The sequence below is a fragment of the Salvelinus alpinus genome, chromosome 5, assembly GCF_045679555.1.
Source record: "Salvelinus alpinus chromosome 5, SLU_Salpinus.1, whole genome shotgun sequence".
In the NCBI taxonomy this organism is placed as follows: Eukaryota; Metazoa; Chordata; class Actinopteri; order Salmoniformes; family Salmonidae; genus Salvelinus; species Salvelinus alpinus.
Genome location: NC_092090.1, coordinates 64,624,583 through 64,637,310, shown reverse-complemented (window position 1 = coordinate 64,637,310; position 12,728 = coordinate 64,624,583). Strand labels below are relative to the sequence as shown.

General features: G+C 40.8%; 1 protein-coding gene across 3 annotated transcripts; it reads left to right on the top strand.

The window, feature by feature from the left end:
- The first annotated feature begins 3,245 nt into the window (after positions 1-3,245).
- Positions 3,246-9,023, top strand: LOC139576516 (VIP36-like protein). 3 transcript variants are annotated; one of them, XM_071402709.1, is made up of 9 exons: positions 3,249-3,503; positions 4,207-4,325; positions 4,643-4,760; positions 4,958-5,040; positions 5,224-5,247; positions 6,831-6,992; positions 7,082-7,196; positions 7,680-7,796; positions 7,949-9,023. In XM_071402709.1, exons 1-9 carry the CDS (start codon positions 3,296-3,298, stop codon positions 8,089-8,091), a joined length of 1,089 nt encoding a protein of 362 aa, XP_071258810.1. In that variant the 5' UTR covers positions 3,249-3,295; the 3' UTR covers positions 8,092-9,023. The 3 variants fall into 3 exon arrangements, with proteins under 3 accessions (XP_071258809.1, XP_071258810.1, XP_071258807.1); XM_071402706.1 differs by having other exon boundaries at positions 3,269-3,503; positions 5,227-5,247; XM_071402708.1 differs by lacking the exon at positions 5,224-5,247 and having other exon boundaries at positions 3,246-3,503.
- Positions 9,024-12,728: the final 3,705 nt, after the last annotated feature.

The window sequence follows — 12,728 nt, the reverse complement described above, 5'->3', positions numbered from 1 at the left end:
ACAACTTTCTGTCTCTAAGTGGTAGTATTCATTCCCAATACCTTGGGTGTCTGAGATTTGATTGGGCTGCACCACTAACACTCCATCATATGAACTCTTGGCTACATCAAGATGAAGCTCAGGAGCATGTTCTTTATCCTCAAAGGTCTGTACATTTTGCATATTAAGTTAGCAGTCTGAGGGTCTTCTCTGAGCAGTTGACATTCCCTCATTTAAACTCTCCACAGGCAATAGATTTTGTAACTGAGCCTCAGTTGCATTCTCTGTTTGTACCATTTTGTTTCATTTCACCTTGTTGTCACTAGCAATAGAATGTATAAATGTGTCACAGTCCACTTTAAGACTAAATCAAATCAAATGATATTTGTCACATGCTTCGTAGTCAACAGGTGAAATACAGTGAAATGCTTACTTACCATTCCCAACAATGCAAAGAGAAAGAAAATAGAGAAATAATAGAAAAGTAAAACAATGGCTGTAATTTGCAATAGCTGTACTTGAACTCAACATTATTCTGAGTTGCATAGAAAAGTAGCAGATTCTACATCCTTTTGACTATCTAGAGATACGCGAACACAATCAGCGATACCAATTTGTACAGATATCACATGCTAGCATTGCTCGTTTACTGTTATTTGGTGATGTACAGAAACAAATTCCTCACCATCTTTACGTTTCACTGCATTTCGCTTCCCCACTGGTGTAAAGTACTTAAGATTAAATTCCTTTAAAGTACTATTGACTTTTTTTTGGGTGGGGGGGTATCTGTACTTTACTTTACTATTTATATTTTTGGCTACTTTTACTTCACTACATTCCTAAAGAGAATAATGTGCTTAGCAGGACAGGAAAATGGTGCAATTCACGCACTTATCAAGAGACCATCCCTGGTCATCCCTACTGCCTCTGATTTGGTGGACTCACTGAAAACACATGCTTAGTCTGTACATTATGTCTGTGTTGGAGTGTGCCCCTGGCTATCCATAAATAAAAAAATTAATAACAATGTTGCCGTCTGGTTTGCCTAACATAAGACATTTTCAATGATTTTTATTTTAGCAATTACATTTACTTTGATGATTAAGTACATTTTAAACCAAATACTTTTAGACTTTTACTCAAGTAGAATTTTACTGGGTGACTTTCACTTTTACTTGAGTCATTTTCTGTTAAGGTATCTTTACTTTTACTCAAGTATGACTATTGGTTACTTTTTTCCACCACTGCAATTAGTGTACTATCTTTGACTGTGTGGCACTGACTTAAGTTTGTGCTGTCATCCTCATCTCCTATCCCGATTTATTTTCTTGAGCGGATGGTCGGGGGCCGGACCATAATTACAAATCATTTGTATGCTATTAAATTGACCGCAAGAAGCCTAAAAATATATAATGTTTGACTAAAACATAATAATTTCAAACCTTGCTTACACACTGCCCTATCCCATCTGGACAAGAGGAATACCTATGTAAGAATGCTGTTCATTGTCTACAGCTCAGCATTCAACACCATAGTACCCTCCAAGCTTATCATTAAGCTTGAGGCCCTGGGTCTCAACCCCGTCCTGTGCAATTGGGTCCTGGACTTTCTGGCGGGCCGCCCCTACGTGGCGAAGGAAGGAAACAACATCTCCACTTCACTGATTCTCAACACTGGGGCCCCACAAGGGTGAGTGCTCAGCCCCCTCCTGTACGCCCTGTTCACCCATGATTGTGTGGCCATGCATGCCTCCAACTCGATCATCATGTTTGCAGACGACACAACAGTAGTAGGCTTGATCACCAACAACGACGAGACAGCCTGTAGGGAGGAGGTGAGTGCACTCGGAGTGCACTCGGAGTGTGGTGTCAGGAAAACAACCTCTCACTCAAGGTCAACAAAACAAAGGAGATGATCGTGGACTTCAGGAAACAGCAGAGGGAGCACCTCCCTATCCACATCGACAAGACAGCAGTGGAGAAGGTGCAAAGTTTTAAGTTTCTCGGCATAACCATCACGGACAAACTGAAATGGTCCACCCACACAGACAGTGTGGTGAAGAAGGCGCAACAGCGCCTCTTCAACCACAGGTGGCTGAAGAAATGTGGCTTGTCACCTAAAACCCTCACCAACTTTTACATATGCACAATTGAGAGAATCCTATCGGGCTGTATCACCACCTGGTATGGCAACTGCACCGCCTACCACCGCAGGGCTCTCCAGAGGGTGGTGCGGTCTGCACAACGCATCCCCGGGGGCAAACTACCTGCCCTCCAGGACACCTACAGCACCAGATGTCACAGGAAGGCCAAAAAAGATCATCAAGGACAACAACCACCCGAGCCACTGCGTCTACCACCGCTACCATCCAGAAGGCGAGGTCAGTACAGGTGCATCAAAACTGGGATCGAGAGACTGAAAAATAGCTTATATCTCAAGGCCATCAGACTGTTAAACAGCCATTACTAACACACAGAGGCTGCTGCCTACATACAGACTTGAAATAATTGGCCACTCTAACAAATGGATCACTAGTCACTTTATTAATGCCACTTTAATAATGATGTTTACATATCTTGCATTACTCATCCCATATGTATATACTGTATTTTATACCATCTATTGCATCTTGCCTATGCCGCTCAGTCATTGCTCATCCATATATTTATATGTACATATTCTTATTCCATCCCTTTACTTAGATTTGTGTGTATTAGGTAGTTGTTGTGGAATTGTTAGATTACTTGTTGATATTGCTGCACTGTCAGAACTAGAAGCACAAGCATTTCACTACACTCGCAATAACATCTGCTAACCATATGTATGTGACTAATAAAATGTGATTTTATCACGTATCTCTCTATTATGTTTGGGAATACTTGGGAACAGATTTCTTAAATTAAAATCACTTAGAGCGGATTTCCTGGTGGGTTTTTTTACAGTATTTTATGTCCAACAATCAAAATAGTTTTTTGTTGTTGTTTTCTTTGCTCAGAAGACTTGAGGGCCAAATAAAACCAAAAAGCGGCCAGTTGAGGAACCCTGCCCTACTGAGTACTCCCCACCCACTTTTACATCTTCCCAAATAATAGTTTTTTACTCTTGTTATTTGCATTTGGGGCATTTATTGACTTTGAAACATGTTTTAAACCCCACATTAAATGCAAATGTCACTTAAATATGAACAAATATGAATCATTGTTGATGTTAAGACAATTCTTTTTCATACATCATGAATAAATACAGGTTAATGACACTTTTCTATTATTACGAAATTCCGTGACCCGGAAGCACTTTTTTTAGTGTTGGTGACGGGATGCTGTTCTCCACCATGAACAAGTCTAATCGGTTTCGGATGAGCAGTTTTAAAATATTTGATTTAATGTTTAATCAGCGGAACATTCATGAATTAACATGTCGGTTTGCTGTTGTCCTTATTTTAACCTGCCAGTGTCTGGCAGACGATGGATACGAGATGGATGACTTTTTAAAAAGGGAGTACTCGCTTACCAAACCATACCAAGGTAGGCTATCCAAACGCTTTGCTGGCGTTGGGTTTCACAATCAGTAACTATTATTTTTCTTTCGAGACAATGTTCACAAACATTTACATTTGTAGTGTACAAAAACACTATTGAGGTATTCAGCAAATAAGTATAGTATTATTGTCTGTACGATATGGGTATTGGCAGGATAGTGGTAACTCAAGTAGCTAACAGTACAGGGTTTCCCAATCTCGGTCTTGGGGACGCCAAGGGGTGCACATTTTGTTTATTGCCATGCTAATTCAAATAATCAGCTCATAATTAAGCTTTTATTATTTGAATCAGCTATGTAGTGTTAGGGCAAAAACCAGAAGTGACACCACGTCATGCAATTGCATTTGATTATACATTGATTCCCAAAAAGAAGCCGGTAGATTATTGACAGTAAAATAATAGGGTGTAGTTACGTAAATATGGTTGACATTTTTTGGAGTGTTGTTTAATCCAAAGTGGATCACCACATTAAACAACCATTTAGTACTGACATTATTGGTAGATACGTACTTTACAAATTGGTCCCTAGTCTAAAAGGTCTTGACAAAAATCCATATTTGTTCTCAAAGGTGAGCAAAAGTAATTTTCACATTGTTGTGATCCAATGGTGAGAACACCGGACAAATATGTCCCTTTTTTTAAACTGCCTATATCAAGTTATACTGATTGATTGATTGTGTTTGTGTAGGGTTGGGCTCCTCCAGTTCCTCTTATTGGGACCTGATGGGCAATGCCATGATCACCACTGAGCATGTGCGACTGACCCCCGACTTGCAGAGCAGACAAGGAGCAGTGTGGAGCCGCGTTGTGAGTTCAGCTCTTTCCATCCCCGACGTAAACACCAGCACACTGCTGCTTATCCTTGAACAACCTGAAACCCCTACATCTCTGCACTTAAAATACATCGTAGTCTATCTATAGGCCTAGCAGACGTGCCACAACGTATGGCAAACGCATCACCTCATTTGTAGTGACTATACCATCAATTAGGCCTATGCTTCCTGACTACATGTACAGCTCTACAGCACATAGCATTTCAATATACTACGACAGCTAACATGCCTTGCCACAACTGTCTTTTCCTCATTCCCTGTACTGTCTGTCTGTATGCGCTCCTACTGCAGCCCTGTTTCCTGCGCGACTGGGAGCTGCAGGTGCACTTTAAGATCCACGGCCACGGGAAGAAGAACCTGAATGGAGATGGAATGGCTCTGTGGTATACCAAAGAACGCATGCAGACCGGTACTGAGCTTGCACTGTCTAACACACAAACCAGGGTTACGTCCCAAAGTGCACCCTATCCCCTATATAGTGCACATAAGGTACCATTTGGGACACACGCCCAAGGTTAAAAGATGGTCTCAAGTGTTGTGGTAATATTACAATGATCTCAGCATGGTCTTCCTAAAGTGTTGACTGCTAGGGTTTATCACCTGCAGGTCCTGTGTTTGGAAACATGAACCTCTTCACTGGCCTTGGAGTGTTTGTGGACACCTACCCCAATGAAAATAAGAACCATGAGGTATTAAACTAACCCCCCATACGCTCACTCATACACACATACTCAGGTGGACACCCCCAAAACGTATTAGTGATGGGGGTTTGTCTATTCCCAAACACTTATCATGTATAATTGGTTTGGGTGTGCAATGTTGTGTGTTTACGCTGCGTCCTGTGTTTCCTTGCATCCCTCTTGGGCACACAGAAGAAGTACAATCCATCGACTCAGGTAGCTACAGTAACCTACAGTAACCTATCAGCCAACCCCAGTCATCCTCTGGCTGAATTGAACAGTGCATGCTCATTTATTTCTGTCCTCAACACTCCCCCTATCTCATCATTGTTGACTAACCCGCATCATACATATCGCATGTCTCATCCCTTTTGTGTCATGCAATATGTGATGTATGGATGTACAGACTAGTGTCAGAAGTTGTTCCTGTTTACCTAAGACATTTGGATCTTGCAGTGCTTAATGCATTTAGTCACTGGTTGTCTCTCAAATGGCAACACATTTTCTAAATAGGGGTCATTTCAAAAAGCCATGACACCCACCATCTCCGATTGTTAAGAAATCATTTCTGTAGTTAGAAATAGATAAGATTAGCATTCCTGCAACAATTTTGGGGAAATATAATTAGCTCTCTGTGAAATTAAGATAATTGATTGCACCCAAATTTTAGATTTTTTTTATTTAATAGGATTCATATAATATTCAATAGATATGGTACCTAACATTTGATTTGGACAACTTTTTTTTCTAACAATGAGTAAGACATGAGGAATCCAAAGAAATTGTAAAAATCCACCCACGTACCCCCTCCCCCCCCCCCACGACAATCCCACCCCAACATTGAGTATACAGTATCAGTTATTTTTGTGTGATAAATAGTTTGGAGCTGCAACTCTGAGCATTGTTTCTTCATACTATGTAAAGTATTCCCAGCACACAAAAAAAATATTCTCCCAGTCAAGGATAAAAGTCATTGAATACATCCTGAAATTAACAGGTTCTGGCCACTAGATGGTGCTGCTTCTGCTTAATAGTATTAGAATCCCTCAATGTTAAATGGATAGTTTACCCAAATTACAGTAATCCTTTGGCTTCAGCTTTTCATTTTTTATGAATTTGTAAACATTTCTAAAAACATAATTCCACTTTGACATTATGGGGTATAGTGTGTGCATACACACATTACCCCATAATGTCAAAGTGGAATTATGTTTTTAGAAATGTTTCCACACAATCTACTATATACATGTTGTTTGATTGGCGTGGGGGGGGGGGGGCTTTTGACCATTTTCTGGATTCCTCATGTGAGTGATTCCTCACTCATTGTGAGAAAAAAAAGTTTGGTCCAAATCAGATGTTAGGTACTATATTTATTGAATATTATATGAATCCTATGAATTAAAATGGCCACTTTGGGTGCAATCAATTATCTTAATTTCTCAGAGACCAACTTAATCAACAAAATGTTTCAGGAATGTTAATATTATTTGTTTCTAACTGGAACAATCAGAGATGGTGCTTGTCAATCCTCTTGCTTGTGCTTTTTGAGGTGGAATGACTCATAGTGAACTTCTTTTGACCAAAGTACTACATAGTAAATAGGGTGCCATTTCAGATGCAACCAGTGTGTTTTAAAGGGATAGTTAGCATTGGCTCACGAAACAACCCCTTAACTTCCTTCATACATAAAAATGGTATCCATGAGTTCATCTGACTCTGGGTAAGTGATCTCGCAGTATCCCTCTGGTCACTGATTGACATTATCAGCTGGCTTATCACAACTACCTCCGTCTCTGCAGAGGGTCTTTCCATACGTATCTGGGATGGTGGGGAACGGGACTCTGGCTTATGAGCACGATCGGGATGGCCAGTCCACAGAGCTTGGCGGGTGCACAGCCCTGGTGCGCAACATCCCCCATGACACCTTCCTCCTCATCAGATACACCAAAAACCGACTGACGGTGAGAGAAACACACAAAGCACCATGTTCAATAAAGCGTTCACTAACATTACATATTTATTGACCTATGTTTGACCTCCTGACCTACAGATACAGATAGACGTTGATGGTAAACAGAAGTGGCAGGACTGTCTGGACCTTCCAGGGGTACGTCTGCCTCGGGGCTACTTCTTTGGAGCCTCCTCTGTTACTGGAGACCTGTCAGGTACTGGGCCTCTCTATGAACATCTCAGAACAACACTGTTCATGTGGTTCACTATTTGCATTCTTCTCACTGGTTTTTGAAGTCCGTTCATAGCAATCAGATCTGTCATTTCTGAATGGAGAATGGTGGAGAGCCTGTCTAGCGCTGGAGACCTGGGTTTGATCCCCGCGTCCACTCTTCTTACTGTGCTTCCACTTTCCTGTTTCACTCTCTGTTTCCAGCTGTCTGAATAAAGTGTGTAATGTTAAATAATGTTGGATTGTATTGATTTAGGTGCGGCAGATAGCCTAGCGGTTAAGGTCATTGGGCCAGTAACCGAAAGGTTGCTGGTTCTAATCCCTGAGCCAACTAGGGGAAAAATCTGCCGACGTGCCCTTTAGCAAGGCAATTAACCCTAATTGCTCCTGTAAGTCACTCTGGCTAAGAGTGTCTGCTAAATGACTAAAATGTCAAATTTATTTCTTCCGTCCTCTCGTTTCCTAGACAACCATGATCTCATCTCTATGAAGCTGTACCAGCTGACTGTGGAGCGTACTCAGGAGGAAGAGGAGGAGGAAGAGCTCATCCCCAGTGTTGATAACTTTGAAAACTTGAACAAAGGTAAGATAATGCAAGCCAACAGTTTCACGTCTTGCACGCATGATTTGATTTTGTTTCAGGAAAAGTGTGAATTTGTTTTGTCTGTCCAGTTTCAATTGAACTGTAGCATGAGGTCATTTTCTTTCGTCATTGTTGTTTGTCTCTCATTACAGTGGAGGTGCAAGAAGAGGGAATGAGTGGAGTCCAGCTCTTCTTCACCATAGTCTTCTCTGTCATTGGTATCTTTGTACTGGGGGTGGTGGCAGTGGTCATGTATGGGCGCTGGAAGGAGAACAGCCGCAAACGCTTCTACTGAGAGGGAGAGCTGGGTAGTCTAAGGTTCCATCCCAAATGGCACCCTATTCTCTTTATAGTGCACTACTTTTGACCGGGCCTATAGGGGTCTAGTCAAAAGTTGTGCTCTCGGGAGGGAATAGGGTGCCATTTGGGACATAGTCTGAGGGATACTCTGTGAAGGAGCACGAATGAGGATATAGATTTTTAAACATACAACAAACATGCTGTCTGCCATACATAGCTTTACTACATAACAATCCCCTTACCTCATTAATACTTCAACTGCGACAAATGAACCGTTCTCGGACCATCTCGGCCAAAATAAATCAAATGTGACCCCTTTTTTTTATTACATTTTTTTTATACTGTGAGATTAATATTTTTTGCCTTTTGTTTCACCTTAGTGTTGAACGTAAACCTCGAAGCTAGCTAATGTAGGGAAGGAGACAATGACCTGTGAATTGCTGACACTGTCATCAGCAGACTGCACTCGCTTATAATGCAGTGTGCATGATGGCTTCCAGCCTATCTGTCATGTTCGGCCGTTGAGACTTCCGAATTGTTTGCACTGACATGAAATGCCCGTGAGAAGACTTATATTGAGCTGCCATAATAACTAAGTAATGAGAGAGAGAATTGTTCTCAACTAAAGTACCTAGCTAGGGCCAGTTTAAGACCAGGGCCTTCAAGATAGTAATGAATCAAATAATATTGACGGGGGAACAGATCCTAGATCAGCAGTCCTACTCTGAGATGTTTTCTTGAATATGGGCCCAGGTATCGCAATGTACATGCTCATCCTCTAGTTCTATGTTTTGGTTCATGGGCTAACTTTTGGCTCTTGGTGCTGTATTGCTGTGCTGTAACTACCATTTACTTACAGTTGACGTTGGAAGTTGACATACACTTAGGTTGAAGTTATTAAAACTAATTTTTCAACCACTCCACAAATTTCTTGTTGACAAACTAGTTTTGGCAAGTCGGTTAGGACATCTACTTTGTGCATGACACAAGTCATTTTTCGAACAATTGTTTACAGACAGATTATTTCACTTATAATTCACTGTATCACAATTCCAGTGGGTCAGAAGTTTACATACACTAAGTTGACTGTGCTTTTAAACAGCTTGGAAAATTCCAGAAAATGATGTCATGGCTTTAGAAGCTTCTGATAGGCTAATTGACATCATTTGAGTCAATTGGAGGTGTACCTGTGGATGTATTTCAAGGCCTAACTTCAAACTCAGTGCCTCTTTGCTTGACATCATAGGAAAATCAAAAGAAATCAGCCAAGACCTCAGAAAAAAAATTGTAGACCTCCACAAGTCTGGTTCATCCTTGGGAGCAATTTCCAAATGCCTGAAGCTACCACGTTCATCTGTACAAACAATAGTATGCAAGTATAAACACCATGGGAACACGCAGCCGTCATACCGCTCAGGAAGGAGACGCGTTCTGTCTCCTAGAGATAAATGTACTTTGGTGCAAAAAGTGCAAATCAATCCCAGAACAACAGCAATGGACCTTGTGACGATGCTGCAGGAAACAGGTACATAAGTATGTATATCCACAGTAAAACGAGTCCTATATCGACATAACCTGAAAGGCCGCTCAGCAAGGAAGAAGCCACTGCTCCAAAACCGCCATAAGAAAGCCAGACTACGATTTTCAACTGCACATGGAGAAATGTCCTCTGGTCTGATGAAACAAAAATAGAACTGTTTGGCCATAATGACCATAATTCTGTTTGGAGGAAAAGGGGGAGGCATGCAAGCCGAAGCACACCATCGCAACCGTGAAGCATGGGGGTGCTTTGCTGCAGGAGGGACTGGTGCACGTCACAAAATAGATGGCATCATGAGGAGGAAAATTATGTGGATATATTGAAGCAACATCTCAAGACATCAGTCAGGAAGTTAAAGCTTGGTCGCAAATGGGTCTTCCAAATGGACAATGACCCCAAGCATACTTCCAAAGTTATGGCTTAAGGACAGCAAAGTCGAGGTATTGGAGTGGCCATCACAAAGCCCTGACCTCAATCCCATAGAAAATTTGTTGGTAGAAAAAGCTTGTGCGAGCAAGGAGGCCTACAAACCTGACTCGGTTACACCAGCTGTCAGGAGGAATGGGCCAAAATTCACCCAATTTATTGTGGGAAGCTTGTGGAAGGCTACCTGAAACGTTTGACCTAAGTTAAACAATTTTAAAGGCAATGCTACCCAACACTAATTGAGTGTATATAAACTCACTGGGAATGTGATGAAAGAAATAAAAGCTGAAATAAATCATTCTCTCTACTATTATTCTGACATTTCACATTCTTAAAATAAAGTGGTGATCCTAACTGACCTAAGACAGGGAATTTTTACAAGGATTAAATGTCAGGAGTTTTGGAAAACGGAGTTGAAATGTATTTGGCTAAGGTGTATGTAAACTTTCGACTTCAACTGTATCATACTTTACAGATCATTGGATTGTTTTCTCTGAAACACTCTACCCTCTTTTGTAAGTTGTTAAACTGTTGTCCACCAGCCATCATCTCAAGCACAGATATCAAAACCGATCATCTCACCTGTGGCATATAGATATATCTAAAAAATATAAATGCAACTATTTTACTGAGGTACAGTTCATATAAGAAATCAGTCAATTGAAATATAATCATTAGGCCCAAATCTATGGATTTCACATGACTGCGCAGGACCAGCCACAGAATGTGTTTTTTTTCCCCAAAAAAGGGCTTTATTACAGACAGAAATACTCCTCAGTTTCATCAACTGTCCGGGTGGCTGGTCTCAAACGATCCTGCAGGTGAAGAAAGTGGAGGTCCTGGGCTGGTGTGATTACACGTGGTCTGCGGTTGTGAGTCCGTTTGGACATACTGTCAAATTCTCTAAAATGACGAGGCGGCTTATGGTAGAGAATTGAACATTAAATTCTTTGGTAACAGCTCTGGTGGACGTTCCTGCGGTCAGCATGCCAATTTCATGCTCCCTCAACTTGAGACATCTGCCATTGTGATGTGTGACAAAACTGCACATTTTAGAGTGGCCTTTTTATTGTCCTCAGCACAAGGTGCTATGTAATGACGTGCCACAACTGTCAGGTGGATGAATTATCTTGGAAAAGGAGAAATGCTCACTAACAGGGATGTAAACAAATTTTTGCACAAAATTTAAGAGAAGCTTTTTGTGCATATGGAACATTTCTGGGGTCTTTTATTTCAGCTCATGAAACAACACTTTATATGTTGCGTTTTATATTTTTGTTCAGTATATTTATTCTAATTAATAATGTCAACCTATATTTACCTTTATGATTGATCAAATGTCTGTTGTTCACCTGTGAAGTTTGTTGGTTGTTTTCTATGTTGACAATGTTTTTTAAACCATATTATTGTTATGAAAAACTGTACATTGTCCATCCACGGTGTCATTGAGCCTCGTGGCTAAACTGTAATTCAAAAATAAGTTAAAGTATCCTAACGGGTTGGTTTGTAATCAGTTACATTACCAATCCTCTCCAGGCACTTATTTTCTGGTGCCTTACCTGGGTCGTATTCATTAATGCAAACAGTAGTAAAACTGTTTTGCAATGGAAACCACTTAGAGCATTTGGGTAAACGGTTAACATTGCAAAAAGTTTTGCTACGATGTGCACAAATGAATGTCAGTCTTTAAAAGGTTAAAGGTCGTACGTGAGAGTCCAGGGCCGGCCCTGGGCATAAGCGACATAGGTGGTCGCCTGCTGTGAACGCAATATCGAAATTTGGTTGTGCATCAGTAGTTTTACTCGTGTCATTCACTTAATTAGCCCATGGCAGCATAAAAAAAAAATTGGTAAATTAATCTGTCCAGCTATCTATGTCTGAATTACTGACCGGGAACAAAGTGCACGTGCCCAGGGGCCTCATTTAACAGCCATGCGTACATTTCTTACTAAATTCTGGCATTTGTGGAAATCTAGAATTTGCATGCGCAACAAATTGTTGGGGTTTATCACACTGTCGCAGGCAACATACTGTGCACGTTGTTTTGATAAATCAGAGCCATACTATGTTTGTTTGCGCGCTACAAACCCGCCTGGAAAACGTCCTCCTGGAACAAGAGTTTCTAAAAGAAAGCACAATGGCAAATTTGATCACATTTCTGTAGAGGTGTGGGCATAATGTTTTAATATTTTTCAGAAAATAAGGCATGCCGCCTATAGCAAGTGCCAAACACTGGATATACTGTCCTTTTGCATAAAATAAGCATATTAGACATATTAGACTTCATGGTGATATGTGATCTCCTTATTTACTGCATATGTTTTATCATTAGGCCTACTTTTTAATGTTTTTATTAGCCTACCATTGTTATAATTCCCGTGCATCAAATACCTCAATTTTCCCCAAAATAGCCATATTTGCTTGCAATACAGTTGATCAACCACTAGTTGTGTGCGTGGTTTGAGATTTGTGTGAATATAGGCACACTATCCTGTCATGTTCAAAATGGATAAATACCAACCTTTGCGGGAAAACTGAAGTATGCAGGTTTGGAGGCTTTTTGTTGTTGTTGTGTGCACACACCTTGATAAATCAAGCCCCAGGGTCCCTGACCTCCAGGGAGCACCCATTTGATTTTGTTAGTCACTCAAATATCATATTTATGG

Bases quoted from the DNA above. Each gene is read 5' to 3' on its own strand.
- LOC139576516 (XM_071402709.1), top strand. From the start codon at position 3,296: ATGCTGTTCTCCACCATGAACAAGTCTAATCGGTTTCGGATGAGCAGT. The intron at 4,326-4,642 runs GTGAGTTCAGCT...CTCCTACTGCAG, and splicing joins GAGCAGTGTGGAGCCGCGTT to CCCTGTTTCCTGCGCGACTG. The intron at 6,993-7,081 runs GTGAGAGAAACA...CCTGACCTACAG, and splicing joins ACACCAAAAACCGACTGACG to ATACAGATAGACGTTGATGG.